Raw genomic sequence first — 18843 nt, 5'->3', positions numbered from 1 at the left:
GCTACACCATTTCTAGGGTACATGACCTAGACTATAATTTAACTGTTTATATTTACTCATTCCTTGATTAAAACCATCTTAATATTTTTTAAAAAAAAATTCCTCCGCTATTGTATCTAAGGCCAAATCGTTTGAAATCACCTAATGGTGAATTTTTTGGACAACATAAAAATCTATACGGTCATTTGTTCTAAAGTAGCTTTGGTAACACTGTGGCTGAAAAAACAGGAACAAATTTGGATAGACGCAATCATCACTTAAGCATTAAAACGTGTCAGCATAACACCGTATGGCTGCCACCATAACCTCCACCAAGCCGTCCAGAGTCTCCCTGTCGATACCCACCGACAGGCGGAGAAAAGGATCAAAGTCCTTTGCCATCGACGACGCGGATGAGATCCTCATGGTCGAAAACCCAAAGCTCACGCCCTTGGTCACGGGCAGACCCTTGGACTTGGCGCCCCTAAGAACCAAATCGATGCACGCCTCGAGACCGTCCTTGTTATTGAGCCCGTCCCGCAGGAACCTCACCGTCACCAGGGCTCCGCCGTGACGCCACCCAAACCGCTTCCACTCGGAGGGGAACCTGACGTGGACAAGGTCGGACGCTCCGGCGGCGATGCCGTCGCGCAGGACCTCGGCGTTGCGGCTGAGCCGCGTCATGCGCTCCTGGTAGGCGGCGCGGTCGAGTGGCGGGAGCAGCGTCAAACCGCGCGAGTACATGACCCCGCCCGTGTTGCGGCGGATCGTACGCATTGTCGCGTCCATCCGGCTCGGGTACACCACCAACCCACCCATCTGCAGGTCCATGCCGAACTGGAGGTACTTGCTCGCGCTTTCAAAGTACAGAAGCGTCGGGGCGTGCGGGCCCTCCTTCTCCGTCGGCATCCAGTCGAAGACCGGCATGGCGCCCGATACCGTCGTCCCGTCGATGACGACGATGCGGTCGCCCCATCCGGGCCGGTGCGCGACCGTTCGGCAGAAGTGCCGGACGTCGGTCGCGGGCAGGTCGACCATGTTGGCGATGGCGTCGAGGAACACCACCTTTGCATCGACCGCCTCGGCGGTGGCGATGACGTCTTCGGCGTCGAACGTCGGGGCGTGCGTGACGGTGACAAAGTCGAAGGCCTGGAGCTGCTCCATGCCCTCGAAGTAGACGTACGGCGGGAGCACAAAGTTTCCCTTCTCGCCGATGCTCTGTAGCACAAAGTGCTGCACGACTTGGTAGGCGGCCATCCCGCTCGAGGTCAGCAGCAGCTCGGTCCCGGACGACTCGCCTAGGGCCAAGGCTCTGGCGAGGAGCTGTTCGGTGGCGCGCAGCTGCGAGGAACCGTAGCGGTCGTAGTTGCATATGGCGGCGCTCTGGCAGTCCAGGTCACGGAACCAGTCGCGCAGAGACTGGTCGTTGGCAGCACTGGCCCTATTGAAAAGGCATGTCACGGCCGAGTGCTGCTGGAGGAGGATCCGATAGCGCTCTTCCAGAACCCAGAACTTGGGCAGTGAGGGGGACGCCTTGACAGCGGTCTCGAACTCCTTGGCTCGCCGGCAGAGGACTTCCTGGAGCTCATCGTAGACGTCCTTGCACCATTGGTCCTGCTCCAAGCATAGTCGCGCTGATAGCTCGTTCTTCTGCTGCATTGTTTCGGCTGTTGTTTTGATCATGGCTTGAAGGCGGTCGGAGAAAGTCTGCCACTGCTTCAAATCACTTCTCGTCTCCTTGGCCAAAGCTGAGGCTCCATTCGTTGCAGCAGCAGCAGCAGCAGCAGCAGTTGGTTGAGAACGGTGGTTTCCGTTGACGTGTTGATAGCCGTCAGCCGTCTCTTCATTTCCGTTCCTTTTCTGCTCCTCCATCTCCTGGATTGGCAGCTTGGTGGATCCGCATCGATCTACCGACGGCAGAATGTTCCGCAGTCCAATGGCCTGTCGGAGGGCTGTGTTTGACACGTCGGACACAAGAGACCTGGCCAGGCTGCCCGAAGAAATGTTGCCGCCCGTGAGCAGCAGGAGGACGCGGCCCTTGATGTGCATCGTCTCAGGGGCTTCAGGTTTGAGCAGTGCGGCTATCGTGGTCGCAGCCGAGCCCTCGATCAGCAGCGACTGCATGCGTAGCGCAATCGAGATGGCAACAGCCGTCTCATCCTCGGTCACCTGAGCGACGTCTTTGATGGTCTCTTGCAGGATGCGCGCGAAGGGTGTCTTCCTCACCAACTGGACCGCCAGGCCGTCAGAGTAGGAGACGGCAGTGGGCCTGGCCAGCTGGCTGGCTATGGGTTTGCTTTTGACAAACTCTCTGCCGAAGATCTTCGGGTGGGTGCAGACCACCTTCGTCTGGGGTGAGTTGCGAACACACCAGGCTCCCACCCCCGCGGCCAGGCCGCCTCCTCCCAGCGGTACCACAACTGTGTCGAAGATCCCATGGTCTTCCTGCGCCTCTAGCATGACTGTGCCTGCACCGGCAGCCACGTCCACGTTATCATACGGAGACACGTAATACAGCATTTCGCTCTCGTCTGTCGTCAGATCGGCCGACTTCTTGGCCAGACCCATGGCCATGAGAGTGGCCTCGTAGAGGTCCTGACCAAGGAGGGTGACCTCGGCGTCGGCCATCATGCGGTTGACTTTGAGCTCCGAGGCCGTGATGGGCGCGATGAGATGCACGTCCTTGCCGAGCCGACTACCAGCCGCCGCCGTGGCGAGAGCGTGGTTGCCGGCCGAGGCCGTGACGATCATGTTGGTCTTGGCCCTGCTGAGAGCATTGTATGCGCCGCGGTACTTGAACGAGCCGGTGTGTTGGTGGCACTCCAGCTTGGCCCAGACCTCGCGGTCCTCCGAGTCAAGCCAAGGTAGCCTGATGACCGGCGTGCGGATGACGTGGCTGGATATATTTTTGTGGGCATTTTGGATACCGCTGACAAGGTCTTCGACGCTTAGGTCGTCGTCTGAACAGATGGGATCAACAGCCATAATGGCAAATACGGTGGAATTTTGTTAGGATAGACGATGGTCAAATCAACGTTTGCTCTTCTTCCCGCGCGCAAACCTAGTTTAAATGATTTTGTACAATGTCTATATATGCTTGAGAGACCAATGCTAATGAGACACGTGTGCAAGAAAGAAGATGCTTGAAAAGTCTCGGTCGCTGCAATGCGCAAGAAGCATGCCGGGGTGATATTGTGAGCCATAATAGAACCTGGTCTTGTATGCGAAGATTGCATAGTTGAGCGCCACGTAATAAGGCTTTTCGCGACATTGTGCTCGGCATGTGGGCGACGTACTTCAAAACACGTATTTATTCAGGGTTTTTGTTACATTAGTCACGCTACCAAAAATATTTTCAATGAAATCATGTGCTGTCAAGCAATCCGTAAGGAAAATTTTTTGCATCTTAGCAAGTCTGTCTTTGTAATCTTCTCCCCTTAAGATCAAGCCCCTTGTAATGTTACGATCAAGGCATTGGGTAATCAGTTCCCAAGGGTACGGGTACGACAGGTTGAAGCAACTGAGCATCTTGAGAGGTAACTGGGGGGGTTTAATAGCTGGTGTGAAACCATGATCAGCTTTCAAGGAAACGTGGGGGCTAGTTGGAGCTTGATTGCTGTCAAGTAATCTTCAAAATAAACTTATATATATAGTAATAAGTGTGGCTTTATATAGATATAACGTTGGGCTCCACATCTCCGACCCCCCTAAAGTCCGGCCCCTAAAAATATCTACTCAGCCACGTCAACCCTTTGTTTTATTTTATAAATATCTAGACGAACTTTTCACTTTAGAACTTGCATTTTGAAGATTCTTGCTCCAAACTTTCCAATGAAACAGTACACTGAAAATCAGCTTCTTGCTGCCATTTCTGACATAAGAAATGGCAAATCAGTTCACAAAACCTCGCAAAAATGGGGTATTCCTCGGAGTACCCTTCACGATCGTTTAAAGGGGGCCCAGTCAATTCAACAAGCGAAAAGATTTTGTCAAAGGCTTTCACAGGAGCAGGAGACCTATTTGGCAGATTGGGTACTTGCGCAGGCCGCGTTAGGCCTTCCGCCAACGCATCAAGAACTACGCTATTTTGCGGAACGAATTCTTCAGGCCGCCGGAGAAAGAAAAAGCCTTGGGAAACATTGGGTTAGCCGTTTTATAGCCCGATATCCAATTTTGAAAACCCAAAGGCCCCGGCGAATAGAAAATGCCCGGGTTAATGGGGCTACAACCGAGGTAATTAAATCTTGGTGGTCCTATTTGAAAAATCCCGTTATCGATACTATAAAACCGGCCAACCGTTGGAATATGGACGAAACAGGTATAATGGAAGGCAAAGGATCTAATGGCCTGGTGTTAGGGCGTAATAAAATCCGGCCATTACAGCGAAAAGAGCCTGGAACGCGGGGTTGGACGAGCATAATCGAATGTGTATCAGCTACGGGGGCTGTTATACCTCCCCTCGTTATATTTAAGGGGAAAAACGTACAGCAACAATGGTTTCCAGCTGATTTAAGTCCTTTCGATACCTGGCAATTTCATGCAACAGAAAACGGGTGGACAAATAATGAAACAGGTATCGAATGGTTAAAAAAGGTGTTTATTCCAAATACCCAACCTTTAACTCCTGAAAAGCGTTTATTAGTTCTCGACGGCCACGGATCACACGTCAGCGACGAGTTTATGCTTGTTTGCCTCCAAAATAATATTCAGCTTTTATATTTACCTCCTCATTCGTCGCACGTTCTTCAACCGTTGGATTTATCGGTTTTTGGGCCGTTAAAGGAAGCTTATCGACGTCACCTGGGATTTGTAAACCAGTTTTGCTGTTCAACGGTTGTTGGGAAACGAAACTTTCTACTTTGCTATCGAAAAGCCAGATCAAAAGCATTTATAGCAAAAACCATTCAATCTGGTTGGCGTACGACGGGGTTATGGCCGGTGAACTTGGCAAAACCACTTTTAAACCCGTTTTTATTAGAAAATAGCAACGCCAACGTCGAAAAAGGTAGAAATAACGGCTTCCAAAGGGATAAAACACCGGAAAGCCCAAACCAAAAAATTAACGACCAATCTTTACTTATTTGGAAAACCCCTAAAACGACCCGAGATATTCGACTTCAACTACAGGAAATTTCCCGGTCCGAAAAAAGTAACGCCACTTCACGGCTTTTGTTTGCAAAAGTCCAAAAAAGCTTCGAAACCAAGGATATCTTATTGGCTGAAGCTCAGCAAAAAATCAGTTTGTTAAAAGCAAAATTGGAGGCGGTACGGCCGGTCAAAAGGAAAAGGGTAATTCCGGATCCCAACGAGCTTTTGGTCAGCAAAAAAAACGTTTATGAAGCACAGGAAAATAATAGGGACTGTTTAGAGGATTTGAACGATGGAGAAGAGGTTAGCGAACCGGGAGAGCCTGACAATGATTGTATTATTGTGCGTTGATAGGTTTACATTTAAATCGGTTTATAAAAGGGGTATTTCGTCGTTACATTTTTCAAGGGGGCCGGACTTTAGGGGGGTCGGAGATGTGGAGCCCAACGTTATGTCCCCGATGTAGTCCTTTCAAATTGTTACAGAATGTCTAGAGTCACCAACTTTTTGGCGTTAGCTCTGAGTTACAGAGATTGTTAAAAATCTTGTTTCAGTAAATTACCAAACTGTTCTTTGTTCATATTACCTCATAAATACATAGTTAACTAGACATGCATTATTTTTATGTAATTGATAAAACAATATGCTTCCTTTTTTATTGTTTTTACTCTCCGATGAACCCCCCTATAAAAACGCAAACCCGGGGACCCCTATCATCCCGCCAAACAACCCTTGGGCTGGTGGGCCAGGCCGGGCTATTCCTTATCTGGGGTTTTGACAGGTCTTATCCCGCCCTAGTTTCCCCGGTACCGGCCCAACCCTCTGGGCGTCACATGTAAGACGTCGGCCTAGACCTGGGAAGCACAAAAAAACTTTGGTTCGAGCCTGCTGCGTTTGTACTGGTGGGTTTGGCAACAGTCAAGGTGGCACAAGTGGTCGTGGAGAATACGGATTTAGGGGATATGTTCTCTTACTTTCGCATCTTACTATACAGACAGATGATGCCAGTGTAATTTCGATGCCACATGTTGATGCTATGTTGCAGGGGCCTTAGTCTCATCAGCGGCCTGTTAGGGTTTAGCGCGTCAGGAAAATAGTTCTGCTCTGACAAAAGAAACGAGGAGAAAAGGAGAGTTGTAAGATTCCCGCAGCAAGGGCGAGAGGCAGATACGCTCGATACGCAAAAGTGCAGATCATTCTACCTCTTACGCTTTTGATTCATGACAGCTTTTCCCATTTTGCCTTGTTTTCCATACAGCTTGCTATGCTAGATAAAGTACAACTGTACATGTTATTTTGCATATTCCTTGCAGTTGATACCTAAAACCTCTTTGATTAACTTTTGAGATTTGATCAACATTCGATTCAACGCCCACTTCCCGAGAATACCCTCCCCTGGATCACAGGTCCAGCATTCTCGAGATGTCGGTCGGCTTCTCCGCTACAAACTTAAAGTACGACGCTGCATCCCAGATCGGCACCCCCTCGGGCGACTTCCACCTCAGGCAAATAACGTCCATGGGTGAAAGTATCAGTGACCCTTTGCCCCATCCCAGACTGATGACTTGTTCCTTGAGGTGGATCTTGCCGATCTCTTTGCACTGGTTGCGTAGGTAGATGGGCAGTCCGTTGGTGCTGGCATCGCCGAACACAGGAACCTTCTCCTCCCACGCCTGCAAGCCCAGCCACTGCACCATCGTCTCCCCGTAGCCACGTCGCTGGAAAGCCGGGTCCACGGCTAGGCTGCGAAAATCAATGCGGCTCTTTGACCCCACCAGATATGGCGCCTGCAGCTTGTCGGCCTGCCGGTAGTAGTCTCGAGCCACGCTCAGGGATGCGGCGCGGTTTGGCCAGACGATGGACTCTAGGAACTTTCGGATGTCGAACAAGATTCGCTGTATAGCTGGCCATTCTGTTAGTCAGGAAGCCCGTATCGGGAGGCCACCAAAAAAAAGAAAAAAAAGAAAAAAAAAACATACTCATAGAAATCGACGTCGGGTTCCAATTGGCGAGCTCCTTGGCCGAGCCATACCGGATAAAGGTGGCGTATCCAGCCACTTGTTTTCCCTGTCCGTCATTATTGTCGACCTCTGCCACGATCACCACATGTCCCGGAGTTAGAAGAAAACGGGTGATCTCGTCGGCGAAGGCGCGGTAAAAGTCCCCGGGGTACAAGTCTCGCTTGGGGAAAAAGTGACCATAAATCGGCTCCTTGGCAAATGCTTTCACGCCGATGGCCGCGATGGCTGGCACATCCGACCGCCGGGCCAGTCGCAATTCCATGTCCCCGGTTGCCATCTTTGCGTCGACTTGGTGTTTGAGAGTCTAGAGCAAAAGTGTATTTTCTAACAACGGTTGCGACAGTTGGAACCAGTACAGCTTTGGACGATTCAGAAAATGTCAGTTTTGCCAGAGGCGCCAGCGGCTTCCCTTGACGACCAGCTAACAGCAGAGACTAGAATCATAAACTTGGAGAAAAAAAAAAAAAGATCAAAATTGGGTCAAGGGAATTACCAGGGTATGGTCAACATGATCAACGCACCCCCAAATAGTTTGCAGCTTTTTTCAGCTCGACAGGGCAATGTTGCAATTCAACGTAACCAAGGGTCAAGCGCATGGCACGATTTTCAAACATGGTCGTGTTGGAACTGCGACATATGACTTTCTGAGAGATATTCGTTGAGGATTTTTCGAGGCTTAGTCCAAATATAAACTTTAATAAAATCTGACACCCCTTGTAGACAATTTCTCTAGGCTGGATCATTAATGCCAGAGCAGGAGCAAGCATAAGCGTGAATTCGTCATCCGTCTAGGCCATGGATGCCATGCCACCGGGAGCTAAATTATGCTTTCTTCTATCTTCTAATGGAGTTTGGAAGAAGCAAAAGAATTATTGTCGTTTGACAAATTGTCGCGAGTCATCTACCCGATATTTCGACATGGTATATCTCTGTCAAGAAAATTGTCGGAAAGCTCCTGCCAAAGGGCAGAAAAGCTCGCATTTCGCTACCGGCCAAACTTTTTAGCTGTAGTCTGAATTCTTCATCTCTGGTGGACAACCATGCCTTCCCTGAATTTTGGTCTGAAATTCTGCCTGGGCTCGGGCTGTCTTGCAGCTCTGGTAGTCCGGAGTTTGGCATTCCCCAACTGGTCAGCTGCCAACACTAGTATAGTTGCGCTGGTATTTGCCTCGTCTTTGGCTGTCATCTGGAGGCTCATTCTCTACCCAAAATTCTTCAGCCCTTTTCGGGACTTACCAAGCCCACCTGTTTGTAAACTGCTTTTTCTTTCAGTAGACGAGACTTTGACAGGCTGACGGCGTTTCAATCCACAGGGAGGCACATTTCTCAACGGTCAAACATGGAAGATTCTGGAACAAGGTTCCAGTGTACCTCTGGAAGAATGGGGCAACACGATCGAGAATGATGGCATGATTCGGGTCAACGTTGCACTCAACTCGGAGAGACTACTTGTAACGTCGATAGAAGGCATTGCGGATGTGCTGGTCAGGAACGCAGACAACTGGAGAAAGCCAGAGGCTCTGCGGCACTCGCTCGCCTCGGTCATCGGCGACGGGCTCATCGTGTCTGAGGGAAATGCACACAAGGTACATATGCGAAAAAAAAGATAAAAACTAACGGGACAATGTGTAAACTGACTTATCCGCCATGGATCAGGTGCAAAGAAGGAATCTGGTGACGGCCTTCACAGGCCCAAGGGTGAAAGCACTTTATCCCCAGTTTTGGACGAGAGCCTACGACGGGGCGGAAGAGATAGCGCAAGAGATGAAAAAGGCCAACGCATCTGACGGTCACGTCGCCGACGTGGCTTTTACTGATTGGCTGCGCCGAATCACGCTCGACAATATCGGAGAGGCCGGGTTCGGGTTCAGCTTCAATGCGATCCAAAACCCTAAGACGGAAGTGAACCTCACCTATGAGTTTCTGTTCAAGTCCCAGGAGACCCACGTGGCAGTGACGTTCCTCGAGGCCTTGGCCGACTTTCTTCCCGTCCTTTGGCTGCAGAAGCTGCCAATCCAACACAACATCCGCACCAAGGCGGCCGTCGACACCATCCGGAGCATCATCCGCGGCGTGATCCAGGCCAAACGCACCCCGGAGGACGACCCCTCCGCGGCGGTGGATCTCATATCGGTCGCCAAGAGCTCGGGCGCCTTTGACGACGAGAGCCTCGTCGACCAGAGCATGACCTTCCTGGTTGCTGGGCACGAGACGGTCGCCGGGTCGCTGGGCTGGGGCCTTGTGGAGCTCTGCCGGCGCCCGGAGATGCAGGCTCGGCTGCGGGACGAGGTGCGCAGTGGGCTTCCGTCGCCGGCCGACCCCAGCGCCCGGGTCAGCGAGCGCGACTTCCAGGCCCTGCCCTATCTGCAGGCGTTCTGCAGCGAGGTTCTGCGCTTCTACCCGTCGGTGCCGGCGACGCGGCGAGAAGCTATCAGCGACACCATGCTGCTCGGCAGGGCGATCCCCAAGGGGACGCAGCTGCTGATATCGCCGGCGGCAACGAACAGATCCCGGGAACTGTGGGGTGACGACGCTGGCCAGTTCAAGCCCGAGAGGTGGCTGGCGCCGGGCCAGACCAACAAGGGCGGCGCAAATAGTAACTATGCCAACCTGACGTTTTTGCATGGTAAGTACCTGTGTTCTAAAATACCGTGGCACCTGCAGCTGCCTGTTGATTGATGGTTCCAGCTCCCATTGTCTATATACTCTACTGGGCTCTACCTTGACTAACATAGGTATCAATAGGGCCACGCTCTTGCATCGGCGCCAGTTTCGCCAGAGCAGAGTTCCTTTGCATCATTGCTGTCATAGTCGGCCGTTTTGAACTGTCGTTTGCGGACCCCGATAAGCGTGTACAAGTTCTCAACTCTGGCTTCACAGAGAGGCCAGCAGGGGACTTGCTCCTAAGAACCAAGCTTGTTCACGGTGCTTGGTAGGACTGAAAGCTTTTCTTTCGACGATTGAAATCTGACAATATTAAGTACGCATATAACTTGACCATTCCTACCCGAGTCAAACCTATGATTGTAGCGGGATGATAAGGGATAAGGACTGGCAACTGGTCCAAGTGCCCCGAGTTAAATATCTCGCGCCAGGCAAATAGATATTTCGTTCGGATAAATCCAAATGCGCAAAAGTTTTATTGGCCAAACCGCATACGCCTTTCCCGGTTTAATAATGTAAACATTATCAAATACAAAACGATGAAGGGTTGTATTCCCCAGAAGCTACAGACGTCTCCCACCTACTATTGGCCAGTTCCTTGATTTGGAAAGCCCAGACAAAAGATTAACTACGTACTCAACCAAAGTCACTAAATTAATAAACATGGCATATGGACTGAGCTGCGACTGAGCACACCGAACAGCACCTGCGCAGCCCCTAAACGGGGCGAAAAACACCTGAACAACAGAACATACATGTGGCTCAGGTAAGCAGCCACAAGAAAAGTCGGACAGACTACCTGGTTGGTTCTGTGGATGAAGATGTCCAGATTCGTCGCTGCTAACCGCCACCTACACTAAAGCGCTCAGTTAAGAGCAGAGGGTTGGGCCGGTACCAGGAAGGTCAGGTGGATTTCCACCCCACTCACTAACATTGTCCGGGACAAACATTGCAGGACTACGGATCACCTGAAGATGTAATCGCCTGACCTTACGTGACCACTCAAAACTATGATTGATTAAAGTAACATCTGGAGATTTAGTAAAACTATATATTAAAAATTAAGATCTATATAGAACACGTTTATTACTATGTGACTAAACTAAGCTCTAGCACTGTTTAATAGCAATTATAATTTCGATCCCAACTAAGCAATACCCCAACTCCCCGTTGAACACTTATTTACTTTCACCTTTTATACTTTTATTTTCGAAAACATATCCCTCCAATATTTCAATCGTAACATATAAACTTCTTTTACTCAATATTTTATATTCAGATATAGCGATTACCACTATTAGTTAACACATTTTTACCAACGTCCCAAACACCGCTAATAACCCCTCACGTCTAAGGCATTCCAAACCCGCGCATGGGGGCCCGCGTCGGCCCAAATTGGTGGGGCGGGCGACCCGTGGGTGGGTTGAATTATTTATGGGGGGCCCGGCCCGGCCCAAAACTGAACGCGGGTTTTCTTGACAACCCGCGGCCCCCCTGCAAAACCCGTAAAATTGTATATTCTGCGTATTAACATTAATAGTTTTAGTCATTTAAATATAACACAAACTAAAAATCATAACTGGAGTATATAGTATAAAATACATCTATTAAATTTCTATTCTATAATAAAAAAAACAAATTACATTATTTTCATTTTTTATTTGTTTTGGTACAACCCGTGGGCCTTCACGGGCCCCCGCCAAGAGCCCATGGGCTGGTGGGGAGGGCCGGGCCCAACCTGTTTTCGGGTTTTGGCAGGCCTTATTTACGTCTAGCACGACGGTATGAAAAGTTTTACAAGTGACTATTTTGCGCCGCGTAATTTAAAGCATTCTACTTTAATCCCAACTCAGCGTCTGTTTATAGTGAAATGAGACAGAATCTCACGAATAAAACATTGCCAGATCCTATTAATAGCATATGATGTTATATTGCTAATAAGTAGGTTTACCCTTCCCGTCCTCGCTTAACTACCCTTAAAATCGGATTTCATTGCTCAAAATGCACAAATATGATGTTGTTTCCGCATTTGGGAAATAAAAGCCGGGTGCCATTAAGACTATTTATAAACAAGCTCTTTTACCGCCGTCGTGGTATGTTGCCAAGGAAATAGGTTACCATCAAGGTATTGGGTTAGTCTGTTCCTAACTGACCGGGTGTAATTGATAGAACCAACGAAGCCTCCAACTGGTAAATGGGGCTTGAAATAACCAAACTAGCAGTAGTATTAGAATTATAATCCTGTTCAAATAAATGTTAAAATTAACTCAAGTACAATTGCTGTTAAACAACTGAAAGATTAAACTTTTTCATATGATAATGAACGAAATTTTGATACATCATGTATAACATGTACTTTTCCTTTTTCAATTAATTTGTTTTATATAATTTGTAACCGAAAACCTACTGCGGCACCAGCCGGTTTTAGTGTCATCCCCAATCGGATATAGCGCCTATACCGCGCCATCACGACGTCCTCTTAAGCGTGAACTGATAAACGGTCCCCCGGCGTTCCCACCAAACACCTCTGGCTTTTGTATTTTGAATTCTCAGGTCTCTCTCTCGCAGCAAGCTTTTTCAAAGACCGACTAAGACATGCTGTAACACCTTGCTGTTGATGCTATTCTGAGCAAAGGCTTTATCTTTGGCCACGACATTTCGTTTTCAGCCGCGAAAATAGCCTCGAGGAACAAGGATTCAAGTCTTATTCGTTCTTCGGTCTGCCTGCACTCTTTCCCAAAAGTGCCAAAATAAGAAAGTAAGCGGAAGTACCGCAGAAAATTCCTGATGACTGTAAAGTAACTTGTCCAGTATTCCAAATGGAGAATTTGTCAGATGGCACCGTTTTGAATTGACGAACCGATCACAGGATGCTCTCATTTGTTTCAACGCTGGGATTCATGATGCGAGAGCTGACACAAGAAAACAGCTGCAGGAGGAGGAGAGGGGCCCAAGTAGGACAAGTGGAAATATCGCCAAAAGAAAAGTCCGATTAGCATAGTGGTTTACGAAATCCTAGCTCAAAGCTTTGGCATTTTGGATCCGAAGGTGGCAGGAAGGGCGTCTCAGTTGTTTCAACAGAATGCAGAGGAACTAGATACTGTCATCGCGTCTCCGTCAAGCGCTTGGCGCAGGGACAATGGACCAGGTCTCGGCCGTAAAACTCAACGCGTCGTTCAACCGCAGCTGCTCCTGGTCGACATAGGACTGTTAGGGAGAGGAAAGGTTACAAATTCAGATATCAAGCGACATAAATCACCGAGGCTCAGCAAGTGACGGAGTAAGGAGGAGTTTTGCATCTGTTTACCCGCTGATATTGACCTTTGCTCATTCAAAAGGGAACACTACAAGGCCCTGTAATCGACTTGACCTCGATAACATACCGTGGCCTACCATCGCGCCAACTATCCTCGTCAAGGTAGCTTTAATCCACGAGCAGGTTTGTCAAGTCGCCCGCCGAGTCTTGATAGGTGATGTCTGCAGTCTCGGTGCCGTACCAGGGTTCCATGTCGGCATACTCTGGATGGACAGTAACGTACTTCCTGATAGTGCTTTTCCAATTCCGAACGCTTCAGCCTCTTACCGCAGGATCAGACATTGGCCGGTCTTGTACCAGCTTTGTTTATTCTCTCCTGAGACGAACATTAGAGGTTTGGGCTCGAAGGCATGTCTGGAGTTCGGTTAGCCTGCACGTGGTCCAACTGCGTCAGGAATCAAAAAGGTTTGTTTGAAGAAGCTGCTGAGAATCGTGACCGCACAGGCGGCTGTACAGGCCCTTTGGGCACGAGGGAAGTCTCCGTGTTGCCGGGTCCTTCCCAGAGACACTCTGCAGCTGGGAAGCAGCAGCCAAGATTTCTGCAAAGTTACCCACAGTCCCTTCGACCTGCTGACAGTCGGGCACAGGCGAGATACGTTTGTTTCTCTAACTGCAGTCTCTTCAGGGTTTGGTTGATCAGTATCCGGATGCTTTCCTCTTCCCAGGCACGTCTCAATAATCCAATTAGCTTCTCTGGCCAGTTCTGGACGACATATCTCCAAGCGCTTGATAGAGTGGCCTCCTTTGCGGAGACAAGCTTGACATTTTTACCGAGGCTTAGTTTCTTGACTAGCCATGGTCTCCAGGGCAGAGCCGCTGGCGAGGGCAAAGCGGGGGCGTCTGCAAGATAAACTGGATCGAGAAGTGAAACTTCACAACCCGGTGCATCTCCATGTGCCTGCAACAAGGCCTCGGGACCGAAAGCATTGTTTCCAGGCAAGTAGACGTCCTTACTGTGTGGATTTGCCACATCACCGCCAAGCGGGTAGATATGGAGATACTCTATCCCAATGTCATCCCGGTCCTGGTCTTGAGAGAGATAGAAGAGGTGGGGTTGGGCCTTCGGGACTGTCAAGTCCACTGACCACAACTCGCGGACTAAATTCTAGATACGAAGCGCTTCAGCGCCGACCGAGCCATATCCGCTGAAGCTGTAACAGCCCCAAGATATGTAAAGGCCTCCCTCCGTTGGGTGTTCTCTACCGCAATAGGATCTAGGATTTGCAGGCCTGACCCGGGTGGGATGCGGACACCGCCGGACGTGGTCGGAAAATATGTACTGCCATGGCCGATGGTACCCTTGGCATTCAACCAGTTACCACTTTGCAATGGGAGTAATGGCAACGATGATAGATGAGTCTAACAGGTGGACATGGTCGATACGGCGCAGGCTAGCCAGGTGTCACGCCTTCAGTACCGGTGTTGTTTTCAAAAGCTTTTTGATCTCTTGGCACAAAAAGCCAAATGTCATTCGGACTATCCTCGGCCGTCGGCAGGACTGCGGCCAGGTGTAGCACAGTTTGTCATGCTCGCAGAACTGAAGTACGGCTTTGACAAATGAAGTTGCAGCAAAGGCCCGCAATTCAGTGTTTCTCTTGAACATTGTCAATATTCCCTGCCGGCTTGCTGTTGTATTGAAGTCAGGATGGATGAGAAACTATAACGATCATGTTAGCCAACGTGCGATACGAACAGAGGTAAGTACAAAAGGGGGAAAGAATGGTGTTGGGCCTTGCTTACTTTAAAAGTTGACTCTTGAACAGGCAAAAAAAAGCAGATATTTTCTGTTTTTCTAGGATGGGGGTGAAGGCTTCCGTAAGAGGGGGAGTAATTACGACCTCTGCTTGACGGCTTTCCTCCACCTGGATCGAAGACTTTTCACGATTATCACTCCTCGAGACGCCAGTCGCCATTTTACTGGTAAGATGGAATTGCGTTCGATTCGTTCTTGTCTTTCCCCTCAGTTTCTTGAATGAAGATGGGAGAGTTGTCAAATGGGCTTTGGGTGTCTCTAACCGGCTAAAATCTCTCGAGCTCGTCCAGCATCTATCCTCACCAAAGAAGCTGACATGGATCCGTCTCAGCTTTTGATGGAAGATGACGCAGGACGGTTGAGGATTGGCCAGCTGGTTAAAAACGATTCATCGCAAATGTTTGACTTCGTCGGGGTCACCTTTGTCGTCGAGGTGCGGTTTCATCCGTGTCGTCGGGTCTCGAAGATTTTGATTGGTGTCAAACCAGAGATCAGACGGATCATTCCTAGGCCCGGGTCGCCTTTCGACGCTTGATGTAGAATGAGAAGTTCCCGGATTGTATGTCGACCCTCCAGGGGGCGATGAAAACCGACTTAAATCCGATACCCTATGGCTCCTACGTAAATCTATATATGTGTATATGTATATATCCTACTATTGAACTTTGCGTTTCAAGTTATCCGCTTCGACTCGCTCATTCGATTTCGACCTGGCTTGCGCTGCCGGCGCCCAGGTCAAGCCCCCTTCTAACCTGCTATCAACTTTATAAGGCCTTTACTGCAGAGGGTGCTTTATCGCCAACTTGCCGAAACGGCCACCAGCCGCCGAAGACTCCAATTCTTTAAGGGCATCCTCGCTCGCGCCGCTGAACACATCCACCGACGGAAGCACAAAGCCCTTGTTATAGTTCTCTACCGCCCAGGCCAGAGCTCTTGCCGCCAAGGCCGACTTTTCCGCGTCGCCGGGTATCGTGACGGGGCCCGGGGCGCCCTCGGGATGGATGACCAGGTCGTGATCCCGATACGCCAGCGGCATCAAGAAGTCGGGCCCCTGGACGGTAGCCGAGACCAGCACGGCGTCGGGGGCGCTCGCGCGCAGCCTCTGAGCCGTTCCGGGCGCATCGCCGACCCCCGGGGCGCCCACAGCGTCCAGTGCCCAGCGGACGGGCGGGTGCGCGCCGGCGGCCACGCTGGCCGTGAGCTCGGCCTCGACGTCGGACCGGCGGTAGTCGAAGCAGCGGGTGGCGCCAAGGCCGCGCAGCATGTCGTGGCGTGCGGGCGAGGCCGTGACGAGGATATCGGTGACGCCAGATGCGCGCGCGAGCTGCACCGCGCAGCAGCCGAGGGCGCTGCCGGCGCCCCAGACGAGGAGGGATCCGCGGGGCAATCCGTCCCGCCCTGTCGCGCCCGGCAGCGGCAGCCCGAAAAGGTTGTACAGAGCGTCGGCGGCCGTCCTGGTCACAACGGTTAGGCAGGCTGCGTGCTCCATGGCCAGGTGCGTGGGCACGTGGAACAGCAAGTCCGCGGGGCAGGTCAGGTAATCTTGGTGCGTGCCGAAGCGCGCGGGACGTCCCAGGCCCGAGGGCGTGCCGCCTGCGACCGCGTCTCCTGGGCGAAAGCCCGAGTTATCTGGAGCAGATATAATACGGCCGCTAAATTCGTACCCCATCACTACCGGACGGATGCCCAGCTGTGTGCCATGCTTGATGTCGGCGGGGTTGACGCCAGAAAACAGGACCTCGACGAGGGCTTCATTCTGTTCCGGTTGAGGGACGGGAAAGTTGCGCTTCACGGACAGCTTGCAGTCCTCGTCCATGTATAAAGCGGTGTTTTTTGTTGGCGACATGTTGCAGCACGAAAAGGAGCCGTAGGCTTGCCGATTGTACGATATGGGTTGCTGTCGGCCGGGAAAATACCAGGCGAACAGAGGCACGGTCACCCGACGCCAATTTATGGTGCTAACTGGCTCCCAAACCTTATGAGCACACGCTACCCGCTCTTCCACAAAAGCGACCCATTGGACGACAGCTAATGATGTCGCAGGTGCTTTGGACCGTCTCTCCCATCCCAGCCGGCGGTGCGTAAACCTTAATTGCATCTCCAACATGTTGCAGATCTATTTGTTGCCTTTTCCGGACAAGATTAAGGCGGTTCGGCATACGCAGCACTGAGTCCCGCTTACTAATTCAGCGAACCGGTTTCCGTGCTGAGCGCGAAGCCCGAAGGGACGAAAGCGCGTAACCTATTCTCGATCGGACCAATTTGCAAATCGTCGCTCATACGCGGATCGATCAGTTATTGTAACTACTATTTTTATATCAACGTTGGACGGAGAGTAGAAAGAGGGAAACCCCATCATTGCTCAAGATGTTACGTGCAACCCATGTAATGCAGCCAATGCTCTCGCGCCGTTCCCCAAGTCGGTCGAGCGCGCGGGCTTAGCACAATACACGCATTTTTTGATGGGGTTTCATGCGTTGCAAAGTAGGATACTTTTCCCCGGCACATCGAGGTTATTTGTAGAACACTAAACAAGGACGGCATAGCCTTTCAAACTTTAGGTCGATCGAGGCCGTAAACGGAATATGGTCATCTGGTGTCTGTTTGGTTTCCAAGGGATCTGAGTTTCACGTGATGATTATTCCTATATAAAGGAGGAAAGGAACCCCATTGATTATCAAGCATCTCTGTCTTCCCCCTCTCATGCGCATCATAACCCTTGCGGTGGCCCAGTGGCTAATCACCATGTGGGCGTCTTGCCGGCTTGATGCTGCCGCTATTGCAGTCGGCCGTCAGCATTGTTGCTCACACCAAACACTTGTTCAATTCGGCACCTTCAGTCTACGTCGAACCGGATCGCATCTTGTGGCCGCAGCACAAATACAAACATCAGCTTCGCAAACCTCAGTTCCTGCTACTGGAATCGAGCAGACGACAATCACACACTAGCATCAAACCTCCATGGAAAGCTACTATCCCCTGCCGAATCTCACTGCTACCAGTGCTCTGTACACGTAGCAAGCCATTCCAACGCTCAAGAACCAAGATTGGCAAAGACCAAGGCTGGTAGGTGTTGATGCAAACAGCGGAACAGCGGTTGGGCGAGATGCAGGCCTTGTTTGCATGCAGTACATCTCGTATTTAGCGCGGGGAGGCTTGCTGCAAAATATGACAGCTGCCAAGATGCCGACTTCTTCGACTTTACAGGACTGGCATACGCGCCACAAGCGCCACATCTATCTCAATCGAGCAGATATGTCGGATCGGGAGGCCTCCGTCTGGCCCTGACCGTCAGCAGCATATGCATCCAAGGCGATGAAGGATCCGAGGACTCTCATCCTAACATCTGGACCCCCTCCATCCCCGGCTCCCAACAAAACGCTACCAGCCCGTCATGATCTACATTCGCAACTTTAGCTGCCACACGTGCAAGATGCTCTTATGTGTCTGGCAACGTGGCGGGGAACGGCCCGGTGTATATGGACGAGGGGAGTTGGTGTTTGAAGCATATTTTCTGGTTAGATTTCCTTCGTTTGCTCCCGTGTAATCCGAACCCCGATCTCGCGTCTTTTGGAGACTGGGGTGGTATACGAGTACACTGGAGGGGGTGAACGCTACGAGGCCTTGGCAGACGGCTTTGAAGGCAATTATGCGGATTAGGGTTCTCAGCTTGCCAGGCGAGGGCGACGCGACGAGAGAGTTCAATGATTTTCAGCGGTCCGAGTGGCTGGGTGTCCCCCTTGAATATTGTGCGCGGCTAAAGGATCAAGCAAGCTCAAGGTTGAGAGCTAACAGTGTGTCCAGCAGCGTCGGGACATAATGGTTAGTTCCAAGGGTAAGTAAGAGTTTCCCCATTGAGGCGAACACACGGTCAATGTGATATTGTGGTGTTTTCGCACCATTCCTTCTCAATTGAGTTGATTGCTTCTACCTTTGAAAAAATACACGCGGGGTTTTCTGCAATATTAGGCATACTAGACTAGTTAAATCCGCAATTGACACCTGGTCAATGTTATTTAAAA

At 50.6% G+C, this 18843-nt stretch overlaps 3 protein-coding genes across 3 annotated transcripts; 1 reads left to right on the top strand and 2 right to left on the bottom strand.

Moving 5' to 3' along the window:
• Nucleotides 1–264: 264 nt before the first annotated feature.
• On the bottom strand, nt 265–9713 carry PpBr36_04246 (uncharacterized protein; the record flags this gene model as incomplete). The annotated part of the gene is made up of 5 exons (XM_029891409.1): nt 265–2926; nt 6472–6979; nt 7047–7365; nt 8903–8979; nt 9002–9713. 5 exons carry the CDS (start codon nt 9711–9713, stop codon nt 265–267), a joined length of 4278 nt encoding a protein of 1425 aa, XP_029749277.1.
• PpBr36_04245 (uncharacterized protein) lies at nt 8129–10024 on the top strand (the record flags this gene model as incomplete). The annotated part of the gene is made up of 4 exons (XM_029891408.1): nt 8129–8335; nt 8402–8674; nt 8745–9714; nt 9834–10024. The coding sequence occupies 4 exons, from the start codon at nt 8129–8131 to the stop codon at nt 10022–10024; spliced, it is 1641 nt and encodes a 546-aa protein (XP_029750229.1).
• Nucleotides 10025–15596: 5572 nt separating this feature from the next.
• Nucleotides 15597–16667, bottom strand: PpBr36_04244 (uncharacterized protein; the record flags this gene model as incomplete). Its single annotated transcript, XM_029891407.1, has 1 exon — nt 15597–16667. One exon carries the CDS (start codon nt 16665–16667, stop codon nt 15597–15599), a length of 1071 nt encoding a protein of 356 aa, XP_029749275.1.
• Between the last annotated feature and the right edge of the window lie 2176 nt (nt 16668–18843).

This window comes from Pyricularia pennisetigena, chromosome 6, assembly GCF_004337985.1.
Source record: "Pyricularia pennisetigena strain Br36 chromosome 6, whole genome shotgun sequence".
In the NCBI taxonomy this organism is placed as follows: domain Eukaryota; kingdom Fungi; phylum Ascomycota; class Sordariomycetes; order Magnaporthales; family Pyriculariaceae; genus Pyricularia; species Pyricularia pennisetigena.
The sequence above is the reverse complement of the archived record's forward strand: the minus strand, read 5'-3'. Positions and strand labels throughout refer to the sequence as shown.